This window comes from Primulina tabacum, chromosome 13 (assembly GCF_025594145.1).
Source record: "Primulina tabacum isolate GXHZ01 chromosome 13, ASM2559414v2, whole genome shotgun sequence".
NCBI classification, from domain to species: domain Eukaryota; kingdom Viridiplantae; phylum Streptophyta; class Magnoliopsida; order Lamiales; family Gesneriaceae; genus Primulina; species Primulina tabacum.
In genome coordinates this window covers 4,779,441-4,802,906 of record NC_134562.1, presented here as the reverse complement: position 1 = coordinate 4,802,906, position 23,466 = coordinate 4,779,441, and the positions used below count along the sequence as shown (strand labels likewise).

Here is a 23,466-nt window from a genome sequence, read left to right as displayed (position 1 = left end):
TCCATGACCCGTGTTTTCCCGGAGGTTTCACATAGGAATAATTGTTACACGCAAATAGGATTTATAAATGCTAAAAAAACAAACAAACAAATCATACAATAATTATAAATATAACAATTATATAAATAATATTTACCTGAAATAGAGCAAGATCTCGAACTCCTGAAAATTCATAAACACAAAAAATTGTAGAATGACTGAATGTAAGAGAGAACAAAACGGGGATAGAGAAAAAAATTATCAGCCACGACAAAAGGAAGAAAGACATTTGTCATTATTTTAATTTATCATTTATTAATTATTCAAATTATAATTTGAAAAAAAAAAAAAAAAAACCCATGAAATGTGGGAAGTGAACTGGCAAGATTTATTGGAATCTCGTCGGATCCACAGTTGACCTATGCCTAACGGTACTGTAAGGGTTGGAATCTTCATTTTTAATCGAACCAAATCTTATTCCAATAAAAATTTTGATTTATTATTTTGTATCATTTGGAGAAGATGATATATGATTATATTACAATTTGTTAATCATTTTAAAACAAACTTAATTGAAATGTTATTTTGTCGAAATTAGTATTAATAAAACAAACTTATTGAAGTGTTATTTTGTCCAAATTAGTATTAATATTTTACCTAGTCAGCTTGTTACAATTATGCATTAAACTCGAGATCTAGTTCTAAACCGAAAATTTTGGTGCTACATATATAATTTCATGTGTGTGTCTCATTACATACATATCTCTATTTCTGTTTTACGGTAAATCTTCTTTTTAGCATGTTATATCTGGAATTTATTTGATTCTGGACTTGATTTTTTTTTTCCTATTATTTTTATAGAATATCTCTATTTCTTTTTTCCATTTTAAACTGTGAGAAATAAAAGTTGAAATCAATTTGCCATTTTCGTTTTATAGAATATAGAAAATCCACATTTAAGCATGCATACAATATATTATAATCGAGCCAACCGATCCGATTGGATTGTAAATGAATCGAAGCGAGCCGAATATTAATAAAAATTTAAGGTTCGAATTTGAATCGAAATAAGTATATTCGAGTTCGAATTCGATTTGAAGTTCGGATTTTTTAAATTTTTTACTCAAATTTGACTTGAAAAGAAGTTCGAGTTCGAATTTTACTCGAAAAAAATTAAAACATGTTCGATTTTGGTACAAATTCGAATAAAAATATTTATCGAGCCGACTAAAAAAATTCACGAACTAACTCAATTCATTTACAGTCCTAGATCCGACCAAAGTCCGAACCAATCTTCAGCTCCAACTTAGCCCTAGTCGGGTTAACTTAAAATTCTCTTCGTTCGAGCTCCAGCTCTCCTCCGACCCATTTTATATAATATTTAAAAAATGGAGCAGATGATTTCATTCGGTCGCGCTCTTTTGGCTCGATTAGACATTACACCACTAACGTGGCCGCCTTCTATCCATAAGGTTAAGTACATGTTCTTCTGCACCTCCAGCATATACACATACATATACATATACATATATATATGTATATATATATACAAACTAGCACACACAAAAATCGAAGAAGATGGGTGATTGCAGAAACGAAGAAGACGAAGATGGGGGCGAGAGGATCTGCTGCTATTTTCACCCGAGGGAGATGGTGATCGGAGTCTGCTCCTTCTGCTTGCAGGAGAGGCTCTCCGCCGTAGCCTCCGATCAGAAGAGAGCGAAGCACCATTTCCACCACACATTCTGCAGTCTGAAGAAGGTTTTCGCGCTCACGAGATTCGTCAATCGGGTGGAGAATTTCAAGCAGGAAAAGAAATCCGACGACTCCGATGCATGTTCTTCGTCTCTCTGCAGCCAAGAAGGTGATTTCAGCTCCATTTTCTTCTTCATTTTGTTTGTTTTTGAGGAAACGGAAATTGGGTTTTTTCATGGAGAACGATTCCCAGCTTTCTTCATCCTTTCATTTACGTATAAATGCTTTCAATCACCACTTAATCAATTTATCAAACATATGAATTATGTATGGAATAGCTATCGTTTTACTTTACAAACATGAATGAATTTCGTATTTGTTAATATATATATATATATAAATATAATAAACGGTAGTCTTTCAGTTTAAAAATTCAAAATAAAAATAAAATCTTAATTGATTAGAAATAAAATATTTTTTTAATATATATTTGAAATATTTATTATGGTTCGATTAGATTATCACAATCTTTTATTTTATGACAATGTGATATGGAAGTGATCTTAAAGCTTTTCCAATCGAGCTCTAAATTAAAATAAAAAGCAAGATGGTGTAGTTTGTTCCTTCTATAGCTCAACATTACGTTTGACGCCAAGACAGAGATTTGCTAGCAATAACGTTGCTTATTTTTTTTCTTTTTTTTTTTTATTTTTATAATTTTTTTTTATGTTATTTTACTTAAAGTCTAAATATTATATAATTAGTTTTATAATCTAATTTATTATTAAAATGTATTATTTCAAACAATAAATTTTAACAAAGTGATTTTAAAAAATTTGTATATTTTAATTTAATACATAATTAATAAAAATAATATTATTATATTAATAAATTATTTGTTATAAATTAGTTGCAGTAAATAAAATAGTATAAAATATGCCATGATTATGTTAAAAATTTTTTAAGTAATTATAAATATATATTTAAATAATATTTTAGTTAGGGATGTCAAAATGCGACACGATACCCAACACGAAAAAAATCAGGTTCGGGTTGGGGTTTTTCGGGTTGGGTTGATTCGGGTTAGTGTCATGTTAGGCGGGTTTCGAGTTGGGTCGCGGGTTGACCCGTGAAATTTTTTTTTTTGAAAATATTACCTATATTTTTATATATTGTACACTTGAACAAAATTTATTGTATATTTATATGATAAATTTTCATCATTTAATATTTATTTTGCATATTTTTATTTTTTAACAATTTTTTATTTGATTTAGTAAATATACTTTTAATTTTCTACGATTAAATTTTCAAATTTAAATCGGATATTTTGTTATTATGTGTTTAAATTAAAATATTATTATTTTTTTATTTTTTGAATTTTTTCATTAATTTTTTTAAAAAAATTTAAAAAAAAAATAAAATTCGGGTTAGGCGGATTAGATTGGTTGAGAAGGGTTATACGGGTTCGTGTTCGGGTTGGGGGTTTTCGGGTTACTTCGGGTTCGGGTTGGGTTCGGGTTGAAAAAAAAATAAAAAAATTTTCGCGGGTTGACCCGAAACCCGACCCAACCCACCCGATTGACACCCCAAATTTTAATTCATTAATATATATAATGAATTTTAATATAGAAATGATTTTAGATATTAGTGATATTTTAATCACTGTGTTTATAAATATTTTGTAAAATAAATTATTTGTTGTTAATAAAATAATAGGGAATATTTCGAGAATATTCATTTTAGTGTAGAGTTTAGAGTTGATGGGTTGGAGATGAATTTTGTATTTGGTGTAGGAATTATACTATTTTAAAGTTAGTGCGACACTAAGATAACGTAATGAGTTGGAAATGTTCTTGTGGCAATGAATTCAATCACATTTACACGTGTGGTTTTTTTTCTTTATGGCGATGCTCAGACTCTTTCATATCCATCAAGTTTGAAGCAAATGGTGTGGCCTTATGGGACAAGGATAAAATCCCAAAAATACCCCTCAATCTACAATGTGACAAATCTTGGGGTGATGGAAACGGGAACAAGGTCAAGAAGAAGAGTGTGTTGGAGCACTTAAACCCACGTGGAATGCTGAGGTGGCGAAGACGGGTTGGTCGGTTCTTCAATCTCTTTAGATGGAACAAGTCCAAGAAAGAAAATAGATGCAAGAGAAGAAAGGTAGAAAGATCAAAAGCAAGATTGGGATGGATAAGATGCCTAAGAAAAAGGAGGACCAATGAGTAAAGGGGGAAAAAGACATTTTACCCATCTCATTTAAAGTTTGAACTTCACTTGCGTCATGTTAGTGGAAAGTGAAAATGCAATGTATTGGCCAATATATATATATATGTGTGTATATATATATATCAATATCATTATTTTCCCAAAAAAAAAAATTTGCACCAATCACTTGAGACTATTTCTCTCTGTGTAAATGTACTTCTTTTTGTGATTGAACATTTTATTCACATATTTCTAAGTACATTATCTATATCAGCCTATCATAGCAAATTTCATCAAGTTGCGCTGACAAATAGATTTGAAAGTGGATCTCTTTATGAAATTATTTGCTTCGATTAACATAGAATTCAAAATGGTTTTAAATAGATTAATTGGAAATATGTTGTTTAGATAAAAAATTTTAAGAATTTCAAATAATCAGAAGTCTAATATATTATTCTTCATATATTTTGAAATTAAGACAGTATTATGATTAGAAAATTACCATGTTCAATTTAAAATGAAATAATTTTACATTTTATTTATTTTAATTTAATTTAACTAGATAAATAAATAAACATGTAAAAATATTTATAATTTTTACTGTGTATATATATTATAACATTAAAATTTCATAATATAGAGATATCAAGTCCACGATCAACTATTATTTTTCTCATCAAATTTATCGTAAGAAAACTTTTCTAACTATCATTCTATAAAAAAATCAAAATTCTATCCACACATATCAATCAAAAAATATATTTTATTAACACATTTTCAATATTCGACAATATTAATAAAATTGAGTTCACCTCTTATTTATTTAAATAGAAAAGAATATTTATATAAATAAACATCAAACAAAAAATTAATGTTTTCCCACAAATCAATCATATAAAAACATATTATAATATTCAACCTCATAATCTAAAAATATAAAACTCAAATTCTAAAATAGTAGTGAGCGGTTACACCAAAACATCAACAAAAGTCTTATATTTGACTTATTTGTTTCTGAACAATATTTTATAATATGATTGTCTGGTTCGGACATCTACGGGGTGCTTCAAACACAATATTTTCAATAATCTGCAATAACTCTTGTTCTAAGAATGGATCGAGTTTGGTTTCAAACCAAGCGGAAAACACTCGAAGTAATCATTCGTTAAGAAAAACTGGTAGATTTTAAAAAGATTTTTAGCTTGTGTTAAATGATCGACAGAAATACGGGAATCAGTTCTGACTTCTATCAGTTCAGCTATGAACTTAATTGAACTGACATCAGCTAAACTGATCAAATCAGTTTAAAACACAGTTACACAGTTAATACACAAGATATGTTTATGAGTGTTCGGAGACTTCAACTGCTTCTACGTCACCCCTTCTACCACCTCGGGTAGGATCCACTAGAAGACTTTGATTTATACAACACTTTGTACAAACCAACCCAGCTTAGGACTTACCCAATGCCTAACTGAACTCCTAGTCTAGACTGAAGGCATCACCTTCCAGCCAAACCTTGTTTAACGTCTATTTATCAAAGACTACATACACAAGTTTTATTTCTTGCGTAAGACGGTATATGAGTGGGGTGTGTGTGTGTGTGTGTGTGTGTGTGTGTGTGTGTGTGTGTTAATTGATCTCTGAAATCTACCCGAAAGTGTTCTCACACACTGAGAGAAATATGCTCCTAAAACTAAGCTGATAACACATTAAAGTGTTCTCTCTGGGCTGATTGCATCTTTAAAGCTGATATGCAATAAGCATGCCCTTTCTTTTCTCTCTTGTTTTTCACCTTTTGTTATTTGTTTATGGTCTTGATCTGTATTTATAGCAATAATGCGACCATACATCAAGACTCATCACATACGATCATTGCAGCTTGAATGCGTTCCTTGAAATTTGTCTCTCGACTTTTCCGACAGCCATTCTAGAACATTTTGTCTTTAATCTTTGCTGCAATATCCATTATTGTACTATTAATAGTACAGATGTTTTTGTACCTTTGTGCACACCTGGATCCCATAGAACAAGCTTGTCGAGTTCCGCAACTGATTGATTCTAACTGATGTTTTGAACTGGTTCGTTGAACTGATCTTTAGTTGGGCTGGTAAAATCAGTTGACTCGTCAGTTGAACTGATTTCACTCTTTCAGTTGAACTAGTCAGCTGGGCTCTTCATCAGCTGTTCAGGATTCTGAAGATTTTCTGCTGAACCACCTTTCAGCTGGACATTCAGTTGAACCAGTTCATTTCGATTAATCAGTTGAAACTTTTAGTTTGCATTCTTCGATAGCTTCAGTTACTTTTAGCTAACTGCATACTTAGGTAAAATAATTAGTAACAAAATAACAAGTTTTGTTAACATCAAAATCAAGTAAGATTGCAAACATGAAATATTCCAACAATCTCCCCCTTTTTGATGATCATAAAACTTGATCAGTTAAAGCGATTAAAAATTATTTTTAAATAATTTTAAATTTAACTGATTGATCAGTTAAAAAGATTTAAAAGCGATATTTTAAAATAATTTTAAAGCGATTTTAAAATAATTTAAATCTGTTAAGAACAAAAAATTTAAATGATTCTCCCCCTTTGTGAGAATCAAAAACCTTAAAAAAAAATTCAGTTCGAGGGATAAGAAAGCTCTCCCTCAATAACTGAATTTAAAATCAGGTTAAAAACGAGTTTAAAATATTTTTCAGTTCGAGGAAAATAAAGCTCCCCCACAGTAACTGAATTGAAAACTCCACTTTTAAAAATAATTATCAACGACAAAATTTAGCAGCTTTAATCATTCAAGCAGTTTATACAATAAATTTGAAAGAATCATTTCAATCACATATAAACATAATTAGATAAACATGATGTTTATTTAATCAAATAGATCTCTCTTTTATTATACATTTAAGTACACCATCAGTTATAAGATAAAATTGTTACTACATTAGCACATTTTAAACAACATCAAATATCAATTAGTTTATGCATGACAGAACTGAATATACTAACAACTGGTTGTCTTAAACTTTTGAAGTGTTGCAACGATCTTGAGTCTTCGTGCGAGACAAACAGCTAGCTGCCTTGGACATGATCTATGTGTTGTCAAACTGGTCGGGCTGACTCAAACTGGACTCAGCTGATGTTGAACCGTATTGATCATCTAATTGATCTGATATGGCAGTTAAACGGTGGTATACTGCTGATGATTAAGCTCCACTTTAATCATCCTACATCTCAACATAGCTGGGCTTCGTTTGTGGATCAGCTTCAACTGGTAGGTTGGCAGCAGAAACCTTGTCTTCCGATCAGTTTCGCTGAATAGCAAACAGGTTGGACTCAAACCCCCACAGGCTGATTGTAATGCCCGAGATTTAATCACTGTAATCAGATAAGGATTAATTGACAGAATTGAGGTTGTCGGAGCTAAAGTGAAGAAGCCGGGCGTCAGTGCATCATAAGCCAAGATGTTGGACAGAACATCTGGCGCCCGAGCGGCACATAACAACTGCCCGAGCGCCAATGCACCAAAATTCTACCCTTCGGACAGAACGTCTGGCGCCCGATCGGTAGTTTTTGACCGCCCGATCGCCAGGGGATGAGAATATGAGGGCTTGGACAGAAAGTCTGGCGCCCGAGCGGTAGTTTTTGACCGCCCGAGCGCCAGTTTTTAACAAGCAACCGAATAGAGTGTTCGGCGCCCGAGCGGTAAAATGTACCGCCCTAGCGCTACTTGAAATGGGTGAAAAGCAGCCACGTATCTTATTCATGCAACTTGATATATATATGTGTAATTCATTTAAAATTCATCAGAAAGAAGAAAGGAAGAAACGAATGAAAAATCTTTAGGCCTTTACACCTTTTAGATTTTGATTTACGCAAGATTCATTCGTCCGATTTTCAATCCGACTGTGGTATCGTGTTTCTATCGACGAGAGCTTCAACTGGATGTAAGTTTTATTATGTTTTATTATGATTTGAAATTATGATACTGTCAGAATCAGATATGATTGACATATGATGTTCTTGACATAGTAGACATCGTATAATTGAAATCGGATCGAAGAACAGATACCATATGTAATTGTTATGAATTTTCAGAGTTGATTTGATTGTGATTAGTCTGATGTGATATCAGAATTGTGTTGTTATCAATTATGAGATGTTGAAATTGATATCTGATTGATACTGTATTGCTGGGTATATTGATATTATTCAGATTTGGATCAGATGAGCTGTTGATTTGTATATACTGATATTGTATTGCCGGTATTTCGAGATTGTACAGTTATGCCGTTGAAACAGAATTTGATTGAGTTCTGATTATATCCAGTATTGATTTGAGAATGTATATCGATATTGTTCCTATTCGATATTGTCATTACCAGATTGAGTATGAACAGAGTTGAATTCGAGACTTCGACTTCGTCAGACCGAGAAGAGAAAGGTATAAATTAATGTTGATTCGGGATTGCACAACTCGAGTTTAATTTAACTTGAGTCTCCCAAAATCACATACTGAATTGTCATTGCCTCGATATGTTGCAATGTTTGAGATTGATATGCTTATTCTATTGATTTATAATTGAGCATATGTACTGTGTAGAGTTATAGGAGGATATGCCTAGTCTATGGGCTGATGTGCCTAGTCCTTGGCTGATGTGCCTGATTATTTGGCAGGATATGCCAAGTCTTTGGCAGGATATGTCAAGACACCGGACGTTTGGAGTAGAGCAACTCCTATTGTCGAGAATCGATATAGAGAGGACCAAAGTCCGTAATAAGAACGTACTGCCACCACGATCGAGAGAGTAGGTGGGAGATTGCTGCGTTCTTATTCAGATCGGGATCCCTAGATTAGGAATGAGTCGAGTCAGAGTCTCAGAGTCACAGAGTGTGATTTACCGTGTGAGATCGATCATTTTTTCTGATTATGATACATGTTCAGACTGTTATTTACAGTTTGATATCGATTCATGTTTCTGACTGTGATACATGTTATGGATATCTGCTTCATGCTTTTATATCTGTTTATATGAAATGCATGTATACATGGTTTATACTGAGAATATAATTCTCACCGGAGTTATCCGGCTGTTGTTGTGTTTGTATGTATGCATGACAACAGGTGGGACAGGATCAGGGTCACAAAGAGGATGAGAGATTACAGATTAGCGTGGAGATCCGGGCCCAGAAATAGACTAGAGTTCAACACTGATATATGTAGTTGAACCTAGTTTGATTTTATTGTATCCAGTACAGGACTTGTACGTTTGATAATTATATCAGATTGATTTACATTACGTTTCCGCATTTGTTTTTTTTTAAAAAATTTAGACCATGTTTATTTAATTGATCTAATTATTCTCAAAGATGATTAAGAAATGAATTATTGTCCGGTTCCCCACACTGATTAAAGCCACAAAGCTCTGAGTCGAGTGAATGGCCACAATGTTAATTGCAGAGTCAATCCTCTCAACTATTCGCAATGAGCATTAAATAAACATTTTCAAATAGTTTTGAAATTAATATAAAGTACTTTTAAATAGCTTTTAAAACTTTTTTAAAGAAGGATAATTTTAGTTAGTTTTCAAATTTCTTTTTTAGAACAACAAGCTCTGATACCAATTGATAGACCGGTTCAGACACCAACGAGGGTGCTTCAAACGCAATTATCTCAATGAGCTGCAATAGCTCTTGTTCTAAGAATTTATACACCGATGAATTAGATTGAGTTTGGTTTCAAATCAAGCGGAAAACACTTGAAGTAATCCTTCGTTAATAAAAACTGATAGATTTTAAAAAGACTTTTAGCTTGTGTGCAATGATCGACTGAAATACGGGGAATCAGTTCTTGCTTCTATCAGTTCAGCTAGGAATTTAATTGAACTAAACACAATTAAACATTTAATACTCAAGTTATGTTTATGGATGTTCGAAGACTTCAACTGCTCCTATGTCATCCCTTCTACCACCTCGGGTAGGATCCACTATAAGACTTTGATCTATACAACACTTTATACAAACCCACCCAGCTTAAGACTTACCCACTGCCCAACTGAACTCCTAGTCTAGACTGAAAACATCACCTTCCATCCAACACTTGTTTAACATCTATGTATCAAAGACTACATACGCAAGTTTTACGTCTTATGTAAGACGGTATATGAGTGGGGGTGAGTGTGTGTGTGTGTGAGAGAATTGATCTCTGAAAACTACCCGAAAGTGTTCTCACACACTAAGGGAAATATGCTTCTAAAACTAAGCTGATAATACATTGAAGTGTTCCCTCTGGGCTGATTGCATCTTTAAAGCTGATATGCAATAAGGGTGCCCTTTATTTTCTCTCTTATTTTTCACCTCTTGTTCTTTGTTGATGGTCTTGATCTGTATTTATAGCAGTAATGCGACCATACATCAAGACTCATCACATGTGATCATTGCAGCTTGAATGTGTTCCTTGAAATTTGTGTCTCGACTTTTCCGACAGCCATTCTAGAACATTTTGTCTTTAAACTTTGCTGCAACATCCATTATTGTACTATTGATAGTAAAAATGCTTTTGTAACTTTATATACAGCTGGATACTATAGAATAAGCTTGTTGAGTTCTGCAAATGATTGGTTCTAAGTGATGTTCTGAATTGGTTCGTTGAACTAATATATAATTGGGCTGGTGAAATCAGTTGACTCGTCAGTTGAACCGGTTTCACTCTTTCAGTTGGGCTCTTTATCAGTCGAGCTCTTCATCAGCTGGTCAGGCTTCTAAATGTCTTTAGCTGAACCACCTTTCAGCTGGACATTTAGTTGAATCGGTTCAGTTCGATTAATTAGTTGGTACTTTCAGTTCGCATTTTTCGATAGCTTCAGTTACGTTCAGCTAACTGCACACTTAGGTAAAATCATTAATAACAAAATAACAAGTTTTGTTTACATCAAAATCAAGTAAGATTGCAAACAAAAAATGTTCCAACATAATACTCATGAGGTAATAGAAAATGCACTAATTTTATTTCTCCTCACCCGGAAGCGATTTTAATAATCTAAAATTTTCAATGTCACTATTTGTAACGTACCGTATTTTGAACTACTTGAATTTTGCTGAAAACAAAATCTACTTAAATAAATAGTAGTCCTTCAAATTGCGATAAAGATAAACTGCTCGTCCAAAATATTTGCAATGAAAAGAATTACAATTATAATTTGCAAAATAACTGGTTTAAACAACGTAAAGCAATCTCGTAAAAATCAGAGTATTTGAATCAACATGCGTAAATTTCTTAAAAACGTTGGCGGTTCTCGGGTTTAGCCTCCGCGCAGTCCGAGGTGGCTCATTGGTTCCTACCCCTCCTCTCCTCATACTCATCCTCACCTGCATCGATCAAGTCTAGTGAGTCTAAAGACTCAACATGTATAAACTGAAAATAACTAGTAATACATAATAAAACCACATGCATTTTAAAGTAGAGCGTACATACTTAAACTTAAACGTACTTACATACACATAGATGTGCCATCATATCGTAAAAATTTTCACAAACATACTTGCATCATACATACTTGGGCATACATAATATCATCATTTTGTGTAGAGATATGTTTCAATGCAAGTGACTCATGGATAAATGCTCCTTATCAGACTAAACCACATTACTGGGCTGGCAGAGATGTCCATTACCAAATATATGAGATCCCTGGTCATGCTTCACCGGCTGGATTGGTCCCTGGTCATGCTTTACCGCTTTCCAATCCTGATCTAAACCCGGTCATGCTTTATCAAAGTGAAAAGGTCACCGACCACGTTCACTGGCTTCCAAACCCGTTAATAATTGGTCACAAGACATTTAGCATACCTCAAAAAAATAAAACATTTTTTTTTCACGTCGAACATACTTACATGGCGTTGAGAGATTCGTTGGGTCTCGCTTGGGGGCCACTGCTGCACATATTAACACAATTTCATGCACTTAATTTCCATAACTTACGTAATAGTCGTGCTCACAAGACGTTCTAAATCACTCGAGACTTGACCTTATTTAATCATCGTACTAAACCATGACATCGAACCCCGAAACAATCTCTATATGAAGTATGAACATTTCCCCAAACATGGAAGACATGGGCCTAAAATAATGGTTTAAAAATTATGGACAAGTGCCTAGGCGTTGGACAATGCGGCGCTTAAAGCGCTAGGCTCTAGCGCTGCAGCGCTAGAAGGGCCACAGCCCTAGCACTGCGGTGCTACCAGGCAGAGCCCAGGCTCTTCGGCATGCGAATGCCGGGCACTGCAGCACTCCGCACAGAGCGCTGCGGCGCTAGTTCTGTGCCAGCTAAACCCCAAAAGCACAAATTTGATGCAAACTCTAAGCCACGCCCTATCGACTCGAACTGGTGCAACGAGACTCAACTTAGGACGTAATGGCAATGTTCCAAACTCACACAATGCCCTTAAACAACGACACACATCATACAACGCAACATAACTCGCGAACACAAACCTTTGACACCAAAACAATTCTTACAGCTTCTAATGCAACCAAGTGCCTAAGGAAACGAAACGAAGCACTAAAAATCGCCCCAATATCATTCTCAATATATCTAAATGCAGCAGCGACATGAAGCCTGCAACAAACAATTCTCAAGAATACGTCAAGAACACATTTTCATAGCGTTGCAGTGTGAGAAGTTGCACGACAAAAATCATAACTCAGTCGTTGCTTGCCCAAAAATTACGAATTTATTGTCAAATGGAAGATATCAAAAAGTACTACGTTTTATATGATAAAAACTTTTCCAAAAAATCAACCTAAAATGAACAGTACACGAAATGACAGCAACATCCGATTTTGAGATCTAAAAATCGTTTCAAATTCAATCCAACCAATTTTGGTCAAACTCTTGCACATCATACATGAATTTTTACACATAATAAACATCAAAATGTATACTAAGACGAGATCGATGCAACAACGAAATAATATACATGTCTTTGATTATTAAACTCATGAAATGACAATTATCGAAGCGAAGAGATGTGAGGGCTGATCTGAGATGAATTGCGGCGCTATTTTCTTGAAGAAACGGACGTGTGCTTGCTGAAATAATCAAAGAAGAGGGTGGCTGCTGGGGAGAGCAACAAAAACCCTAGCCTTACACTTACAGACTTGAAATGTGACTTCGTGTGCTTCTCGCTTCTGGCAGTAGGCATAACCCTTTACAAGAACACCACTTTGATACCAACTGTAACGTACCGTATTTTGAACTACTTGAAATTTGCGAAAAAAGTATTTTTTTAAATAAATAGTAGTTCTTCAAATTGCGATAAAGATAAACTGCTCGTCCAAAATATTTGCAATAAAATCGATTACAAATATAGTTTGCAAAATAACTGGTTTAAACAACTTAAAGCAATCTCGTGAAAATTAGAGTAATTGAATCAACATGCGTAAATTTCTAAAAAATGTAGGCGGTCCTCAGGTTTAGCCTCCACGTAGTCCGAGCCGGCTCATTGGTTTCCGCCCCTCGTCTCCTCATACTCATCCTCACCTGCATCAATTAAGTCTAGTGAGTCTAAAGACTCAACATGTATAAAGTTGAAATAACTAGTAATACATAATTAAACCACATGCATTTTAAAGTAGAACGTATATACTTAAACTTGAACGTACTTACATACACATAGACGTGCCATCATATCGTAAAACTTTTCAAAAACATACTTGCATCATACATACTTGGACATACATAACATCATCATTTTGCATAGAGATATGTTTCAAAGCAAGTGACCCATACATAAATGTGCCTGATCAGACTAAACCACATCATTGGGCTGGTAGGGATGTCCACTACAGCATACATGAGATCCCCGATCATGTTTTACCGGGTGGATTGGTCCCTGGTTATGCTTTACCGCTTTTCAATCTTGACCTAAACCCGATCATGCTTTACCGGGGTGGAGAGGTCACCGGCCACGTTCACCGGCTTCCAAACCTGTTCATAATTGGTCACAAGACATTTAGCATACCTCAAAAAAATAAAACATTTTCTATTGCAAGTCAAACATACTTACATGGCGTTGAGAGATTTGTTGGGTCTCGCTTGGGGACCACTGCCGCACATACTAACACAATTTCATGCACTTAATTTTCATAAATTAGATGTAATAGTCGTGCTCACCACCGAAATGACAATATACTTAAGACGTTTTAAATCACTCGGGATTTGAACTTGTTTAATCATCGTAATAAACCATGACATCGAAACCCGAAACAATCTCTATATGAAGTATGAACATTTCCCCGAACATGGAAGACATATGCCTAAAATAGTGGTTTGAAAATCATGGACAAGCGCCTAGGCACTGGACAATGCGGCGCCGCGGTGTTAGGCTCTAGCACCGTGGCGGTAGAAGGGCCGCAACACTACCAGGCAGCGCCGCGGAGCTCCCCACAGAGCGTTGCGGCGCTAGTTCTGCGTCAACTCGACCCCAAAAGCACAAATTTGATGCGAACTCTAAGTCACGCCCTATCGACTCGAACCGATGCAACGAGACTCAACTTAGGACGTTATGGCAATGTTCCAAACTCACACAATGCTTTAAAACAACGACACACATCATACAACGCAACACAACTCGTGAACACAAACCCTTGACACCAAAACACTTCCTTCGACTTCTAATGCAACCAAGTGCCTAACGACAAGAAACAAAGCACCAAAAATCGCCCCAATATCATACTCAATATATCTAAACGCAGCAGCGATCACCCGGCGATTCCCAACGAAGCTTGCAACAAACAATTCTCAAGAATACGTCAAGAACACATTTTCATAGCATCGCAGTTTGAGCAGTTGCACGAGAAAAAATATAACTCACTCGTTTCTTCTCCAAAAATTACGAATTTACTGTCAAATCAAATGTATCAAAAAAGTACTACGTTTTATATGTTGAAAACTTTTCCATAAAATCAAAAGAAAATGAACAGTACACGAAATGACAACAACATCCAATTTTGAGATCTAAAAATCGTTTCAAATTCAATCAAACCAATTTTGCTCAAACTCTTACACATAATAAACATGAAAACGTATACTATGATGAGATCGATGCAACAACGAAATAATATACATGCCTTTGATTATACTCACGAAACGACAATCATCGAAGCGGAGAGATGCGAGGGCCAATCCGAAACAAATTGTGGCGCGATTTTCTTGAAGAAACGGACGTGTGCTTGCTGAAATAATCAAAGAGGAGGGTGGCTGCTGGGGAGATCAACAAGAACCCTAGCCTTACATTAAAAAAATGAAATGAAACAAATGTGTGTGCAATGGCCAAGAGTGTGTGTATATGTGTGTGCGTGTGTTTTCTTTTAAATTAGGGAGAATTATTGCTTAATTAGCTAATTAAGTAAATAATAATTAATTACATGATAATTAAAATACCAATACTCAAAAAGTAATAAAATATACATGTCTCAATTTCAAAGTTTAAAATCTCCAGCAAATCAACTTAATACTTTGAAAGGCTCGAAATCATAAAATCACCTAATAATTAAATTATGCTTTAAAATGATAAAAACATAATAAATATTTAAATGACACTTTCATGACTTGAAATAAAATATCACGTTTTACAAATCGCCCAAATCGTCGCTTGTCTCATTTCCCCGATCTCGCATCGAATCATCGCCTAAAACATAAAACTCAAGAAACGTATTAACGTGCATCACATAAACATAAATAATTTAAAAGAATGCAGATTCACAAATCATGCATCGCTAAAGATCATTTAAAACATAAATAAATAATTTAACAATTTAAATAAATGCATGGGTTTTACGTGCACTGATTTTGGACTATACACTATTAATCAATTTTTGGATCGCCGTAAATATTTCGGTGAAGGTCCAGTTATATTGGAGACAACATCATGTAATTCAATACCACTTGATAATTCTTCCTTCTCTTACTAGTCACGGACTCTTGAAAAGATGCGGCGCCGATCATGCCAACAATCTTAACTAAATAAATTTTTTTTTTTGCTTTTTCCCTTTTATTGGACATTGAATCCAACTATTTTGAATATCGTGATCGTTCATGTGTGGAGTTTACCTCAGTTTCTTCATCCTCCTCCAACACATTGGCACCTTCTTCAAACATTTCAGCCTATAACCCGATAAATCTATCTTCCGGATAGAAGCACAATATCATTCCAATTCTCTATTACTCTATTTTGCATTCATTTGGCATCCGAATGCGACTAGTGTTGGATCCCGGTTTTCTACACGTCCAAACGCAGCGGAAGTTATAAAATTTTATTTATTTTGACAATCAAAATATGTTTTGCTTTGGGTGCTCGTATGATTTTAAAAAAAACATTCATAGAATGTTAGAAAATTATACCTTTGTGAATTAATCACGTGGCTCCAACTAATCCGGTATAAACGGATTAGCTCTTGATGAATCCCTACGAACTTTCTTCGATGAACTCCTTGTTTGATCCTCCTATCAAGTCCACGACTAGATCGCTTGATCCTCTTCCAAATTGCACTAGAAAATATGGAAGAGATTTTACGTAGGAGAAAAATATTTGAGAAGATGAGGCAAAATTCCCTTTGAAAATTCAAAGGAGGTGGCCGTATAATTCTTGGAGGATGGAGCCTGAACTTTTTAAATTATGGTGTAGGTTGTTAGGGTTATGGATTGCATACATCTATATATAATTGAGTCATAACCTAATTAATCATAATTAATTTTAATAAGCTTGATTAATTAATTGAGATAGTCCAACTAGTTTAATTAATTAATCAAAGTCCATTAAGAACTTTAATTATTTAGTATGTTGGACTTGTACTCCTACAAGCTGATTAAACCTATTTCCCACCAAATTTAATTTAATATTTAATCAACTCAACTTTTGAGCTTAATTAATTAAATTCATTATAAATTCAACATTTGAATTTATTATTTAAATTATAAATTCAACCCCTTGAATTTATATCACCTCCAAAATTTAATATCTAATAAACCCAACATTTGAGTTTAATAAATTAAATTCTCAAATTTTATAAATTCAACTCCTTGAATTTATTCTCTCAAAATTTATAAAAACATAAATTCAACTAATATCTTATAAATTCAACTCATTGAATTTATTTTCTCAAAATTTAATTATCATAAATTCAACTCCTTGAATTTACTATATCATAATATAAATTCAACTACTTGAATTTATTCTCTCAACGGGAACAAACGACTCAGTGCTTGTGTGACCCTCAATGGTTCAGGAATACAAATAGCCGTGGGTTCACAACTCTTTGTGATTCAGAACATAATCCTTTATTCGGGCTTACCCTAGTTAGCCCCATTCTTTTCATCAACACTTTGATCAAGAATGTCAGAACTCATTTCTGATTGCACCCATCGGATCATGGTAAGAGCGTCTAGTAGCATCGCCCCATGATCTCCTAGGTATCACTGATAGTGCTTGCAAGAACCAGTCGATTATGATTAACGTACAGTACGGTCCCTTCATCTCATATATCCCGATCGAATCTGCAACCATTGGTTCATCGAGGGTTGCATATTAATTCGATAACTATGTGATAACTATAATAGTGGCATCGCGTGTACTATTGGAGAACTCCTTCTCCAACGTACATCTCATACTCTGGCCAGAGATTCCATGCACTATTATTACATCAGATCACATAGGATATCCACACCCGTAGGTGAGCGGTGAATCCCTGACTACAATGCACTGGCTCCTATATGTGTCGCAACTGTACCCAACCTCGCCACCTGATGACTCTCCTGGAGCCGGTAAACGAGTCAAAGCACAGTCCTAGCATATAGAGCCTCAGTGTTGTCCCGGGTCGTAAGGACTAATGGTGTACAATCATAACCACGGACTTATCCTCTCGATGAATGATAACCACTTGGAAAGTCCGAGGGAGGGTTGTTCGGTATAATCATCATATGACTACCCATCTGCATGTTTGGACATCTCTATGCCCTTACCAAGAAACGCAGTATACAACATCACAGATGGTAGTCTCGAGCTCAAGCGGCCTTTATCCCTGTTTTAGGCGGCTGAATCGATTAGGAACGGATTTAGAATATGCAGTGTTTACAAATGAGTTTCAACATCGAATTACGATTCATTTGTATTAAAGCATAATCAAGGACTTTATCTATGTTGTTTGCATGGGTATACAGATAAAGTATAACAAGACCATAAAAAGTTAAATTCTATTAAAATAAAGATTGTTTATTTCACTTGAGTCAATAAATTCCCTAGCCAACCGTTGGCTTGCAGAGCATCTACTATAACAACTAGTTATAGAAATAATCAAATATCTATAAAGTCTTTGCTAAAAAATTGTTTGTTCATTAAGTAATATAGAAAAAAAAAACAATACGACAAAAGAAGCATACCACAATATATTCGTTCCAAGAACTGTATTCATCTTATGTCACAACGATAATTTTTCACCCCTCATCCCAAGAAAATCGATCGACTTTGTTTTTGAATATCTGTAACAACATTGTAATATTTCTTCTAAGCCTTGACTTGATGCATTTTTGAACTTAGATACATCACAACCGCTTGCAAAGCTTGAGGTTTCCTAGTGTCTCCATCACATTTGTTTCCTTGAGTCATTTGATCAGTTAAACTCTAGCCAAATGATTGTTTATGTCTCTGTTCCATGATACATAGTTCCATGATAATTCAGATTGTTTCGTATGATATCCACCTACCAATAAACAAGTGTTTTATTTTAACACTAAATTTTTTAAAAGTCCATCAAGTTGATATTTAGTTATTACTTATAAACTTCGCATGCTTTATTTAAAATAAATTGATTTGACAAACAAAATCAAAGGTATATTTACAAAATCCAAATGCAAAATATTTTTCACCTCTAAAATTTTTTCCTCTCGATGGTATCACCAACACGAATAAATGGTTGAGATACCATCGGAAAGTCGTCAAGTCCATGGATAGTTGAAACTCCCCTTTTCATCGTGCTAGTTGTGAGGATTCGGAATTTCGCTGCAAATTATGTAAGTAATAAAACTCGAGATTAATTTCAAAACTGTAAAGTTAACCATAAAACTCAATTATAGACTTAAAATTTTAGCTAATGCAACTCGAGGGAGTAACTCAAAAGCTCGATGATTAACTAAAAAATGATCTACGTCATAAGAAACTGCAACAATCGAAGAGTCGTCACCGGAGGAGTAAACTCCCAGATCATGAACCTAATATTTTAGCTCAAGGAAGCTCATCCCTTCTTGTCCTTAAAGAACCTACAAGGGAGCTAGGACATGAGTTAAAGGACTAGACAAAAATAATATGCAAGAAATGACCCGTGAGTTAGCCAAAATGATCCTTGAGTTTGGATAAAGTTTGACTAACTTAAGGCTACTTGGACCACCAATCTTGAGAATAAAGGGGACGGCCATGGGGTGATGACATGCCACTTTTACACATATAAATAAGGCCTCACATGCTCAAGAAAAACACTCCCAAAAAGCCTTCAAAAATTCAGTCCTCTCCCTCCAAAACACTCTTGGCTGCCGCTAAGAAAAGGAAGAATGAGGAAGAGTCGTGCCGGATATCTCGTGCTCTAAATTGCTATCAATACTGTTTTTGAGTCCTGTCCAAGTTCGGACACCACCTGTCCGAGTTGCAGCAAGTTTCGCACGTCCGAGTTTCGGCAAATTTTGAACTACACCTTCGGATTCCGGTAAGTGGGTTTTTGCTATGTATTTCTTTGTAATTTAAAATTTGTGTAAGTATACTATGACATGCTTGTTTTTGTGTCTACCCTTTTCGAAAAATGCCATTCATTTTGATAAAAATCTCGATCCATGTACAATATGTTTCCTCTGTTTTTGATGTTTTTTGATTATGCTGTCTCCTTTCAAAATTCTGATAAGTTTTGTTCGATAAATCTGATTCTGTGGTACACTGTTACGATTCGAGTTGGATATGGAACGACGATCGTAATTCTATCTGGCCCCCATCAGTGGGTATAAAACTGTGTTATGTTTGGCCCCCATCAGTGGGTATAAAACTTTGTTCTGGTCTCCCCTCTTAGAGGACTAACATATGGGGGACAATCTGACCATGGATAATGAGATAAGTAACAGTGTTTTGTTTGCTCTGATTTGTTCTGTTCTAGTTGGTTCTAATAGGCTTTGTCTCATATTTTTATTTTGATTTTGTAATGTCGATACATTACTTTTTGAAAGTTTGTTAAAAGATGCTTTTAAAGATATTTCTATATGTATTTGTGGTAATTGATCGGGCCCCACTTGCTGAATGTTTCCAAAAGCACACACCCCTTATATCTCTCCAGATAAGAATGAGGAGCATTTGAATGAGGAAGAACAGGATACATTTTGGGGCTAGTGATTGTATCAAGAGCTCTATGATCAAAATTTTGTATATTTTTGTATTCCGTTTCCGCAATTCTATTAATGTAATTTCCATTCTATTGTCAAAGTAAAAGACAATGATATTTATGAAAAAGACTAGTTTTGGCTATTTGCTACGAGGCTTATTGTTTTCATTAAAACTGATAAACAATGCTGATGTCACGACGCTCGGTCTGGGGGCGTGAAATTTAAGTGGTATCAGAGCCGCCAGGTTCATAATCCCATTGGGATTTTGATAGACAAAATTTGACTTTGACGAAGTCAAATTTCGGCAAAGTCCTAGTGCATTCCTATATGAAGTAAACTCACCCATCGAATTCATTCACGTCTTATGTCATCGTCTCAAAATTTCTTTCGAAATTCAAAGTCTATCTCCTTCATTCATTCTGAAATTCCTAGTACAGAAAATTCCACGAAAACTTTGTTTCAATCCAGATTTTGTACCTTTCTATCCTTTATTTTAATATTGTTCTAAAATTTTACCTCGATTTATTCTAAGAAATGGCTGCTCCACAAACTCGTGCTCAAGCCGCCCTTCGCATGCGATAGCTTACGATTGACAATCAAGTTAGGGAAATTGCTACTTTTAAGGCTCAACTCGCCAGGGAGAAACAAGAAAAACAGGAACTTATAGAGATCAAGAACATACTATAGACGGATGTGCATCGACTTACTCATCACCTAGACTTGGCCGAAAGCCAAATTCTTTTTGCTCCTACCGATTCAGTCTGTATCGACCGCCTATCTATCTTGAACCGGGAGTTACTAGCGAGATTTGAGACCTAGAGGGACCGTGATACTCGTGCTCGTCATCGTCAAGAAGAAATCACTAACAAGCAAGAACGATACATCTCGAAGATTCATAGCGCCATGGATAGGCTCCAGGATCAGAATAATTATTTGCATCTCGTGGTGGAGAACATGGAAGAGGAGGAGGAAACACCTATGGATGTTGTTGACGATGATAGTGATAGTGGAGACATGATAGACTAGGCTAAATTAGAATTATGATTGTAATAAAATTATGCCTTGAAAAATAATAAGTGTAATAACTTATTTTTAAATAAAAACTCTGTTATTGTCCTTAAATTATCGTATTTACATATGAGTATTTTATAAAACCTATCAATATAAATTAATTCTCTTTTAACCTTTATATGAAATCAAATATGGACCCTCGAACCATTATAACCGAACTCCAAAAAGAACTCCAAGCTAAGGAAGCAGAAATTGAAACATTGAAGGTAAGAAATGACAAGTTCGAGAGAGATAACTACCAACTAGATAGAAATAATATATGCATGTATAATGACCTCTACGAGCCACGTGAAGAAGTAAAAAGGTTACGAGAAGACGTCAGACGCTATACTGCCTACCATCGTGAATCAGAATGGCAACACAAGATCACCAAACGAATTTTGGACGAAGCGCAAGATAAGATTTTAATGCTCCAGATTCGGGATGACAGCCGTCTCAAAACACAACGCCGCATTGAAGAACAGATCAGAGAACATGAAATCAATGAGAACGTAATGTTAGAGTAGGTGCCCGTCGAGCCAAGCGTTGGCCGAGGGTCATGTTTAAACTCTATGTATAAACAATCTTTATTTTAATAATGTTTAAAATTATTGTTTTGGCACTTCTTTATCTGTATACCCATGCTAGTTGCATAGATAAAGCCCTTGAATATACAAATAGTAGAAAGAATATGAGATGCTCATATGATGAATATCATGAAACTCTTATTTGTAATACTGTATATTCTAAACAGTTCCTAGTCGATTCAGCCGCCGCTAAGAAGGATATAGGCCGCTCGAGTTTGAGACTAGTATCTGCGATGTGAGTACCAAGTTTCATTGGTAGGAGACATTGTGATGTCCGAGCATGCAGATAGGTGCTCTTGGTAGAGTGCACTGAACAACCCTCCATAAAGAACTTTCCAAGTGGTTCTCACTTATCGAGTGGAAACGTTCTAGTTTATGGTTGTACACCATTAGTCCTTATGACCTGGGACAACATTGAGACTCTATGTGCTAGCATTACACTTTAACTTGTTTACCGACTCTCATGGGGTCATCAGGTGGCAAAGTTGGGTGTTTTGTCGAAACATATAGGAGTCGATGCATTGTAGTCGGGGATTCACCGCTTACCTTCGGGTATGGATATCCTATGTGATCTCATGTGTTTGTAGTTTGAAATATCTGATCAGAGTATGGTGGTAATTAAGAAAGGGGTTTCTTAGATTACACCATCGATGCAACTATGACATGACACATAGTATCGATTCATTGACAACTCTCGATATACCAATGGTTGTCGAATCGGTCGGGATATATGAGTTGAAGGGACCGTACTGTACGCTAACCATAATTAAATGGTTCTTGCAGGCACTATCATTTGATACCTAGGGAATCATATAAGCGATGCTGCTAGGCGTTTAACATGATTGGTTGGGTACAATCAGACTTAAGTTCTGACGTTCTTGTTATCAAGGAGTTGATAAGTAAGAATGGAGCAATTGGGTATGCTCATATAAGGACATGTTTAGTCTGAATCACCTGGAGATGTGAACCCACGGTTAGTTGTATCAATGAACCATTGAGGGCCACACAAGTACTAGCTTTCTAGATCCCGTTGAGAAGTAAAATTGTTCAATGTGTTGAACGGCTTATAAAGGAGTTTATAATTGTAGGGAAAAATAGAAGTATGACTTCTACGAGGGAAATGTAACTTTTAATTTGTGGAAGTGTTCCTAAATTAAAAGTTGGCCAAACAAATAATGTATTTGAAAATTGTGATTTTCATAAACATTATTATGGACTAAATTAAATTAATTCAAGTATTGAATTAATTAAACACTAGTGGACCTAGTAGAGTTCAAATAATTAAATTAATTCAAGTGTTGGATTAATTAAATAACATTGGGCCTTGTACAGCCCAATTAGAAATAATTATTAAACTAGTGGGCTTGAGTAAAATCAAGTAAACTTTAAATGGACTCAAATATGTTTGGGACATTTAAATAAAAGTTCATGGGCCTTGTAATTGTTACAAGCTCAAGTCAAAAGAATGCTTGGGAGGTGAAGAGTTGGGGAATACTTTTTCATTAAAAAATTGCATCGCAT

The 23,466-nt window shown here is 34.9% G+C and overlaps 1 protein-coding gene across 1 annotated transcript; it reads left to right on the top strand.

Annotated features, from left to right (window-relative positions):
* The first annotated feature begins 1,328 nt into the window (after positions 1–1,328).
* LOC142522598 (uncharacterized) lies at positions 1,329–4,051 on the top strand. Its single transcript, XM_075626089.1, has 2 exons — positions 1,329–1,843; positions 3,593–4,051. The coding sequence occupies exons 1-2, from the start codon at positions 1,558–1,560 to the stop codon at positions 3,910–3,912; spliced, it is 606 nt and encodes a 201-aa protein (XP_075482204.1). The 5' UTR covers positions 1,329–1,557; the 3' UTR covers positions 3,913–4,051.
* Positions 4,052–23,466: the final 19,415 nt, after the last annotated feature.

What these genes read in the sequence shown, in the direction of transcription:
- LOC142522598 (XM_075626089.1), top strand. Translation starts at nt 1,558, where the DNA reads ATGGGTGATTGCAGAAACGAAGAAGACGAAGATGGGGGCGAGAGGATC. An exon ending in GTCTCTCTGCAGCCAAGAAG is followed by an intron (nt 1,844 to 3,592) that starts GTGATTTCAGCT and finishes GGCGATGCTCAG; the next exon opens with ACTCTTTCATATCCATCAAG.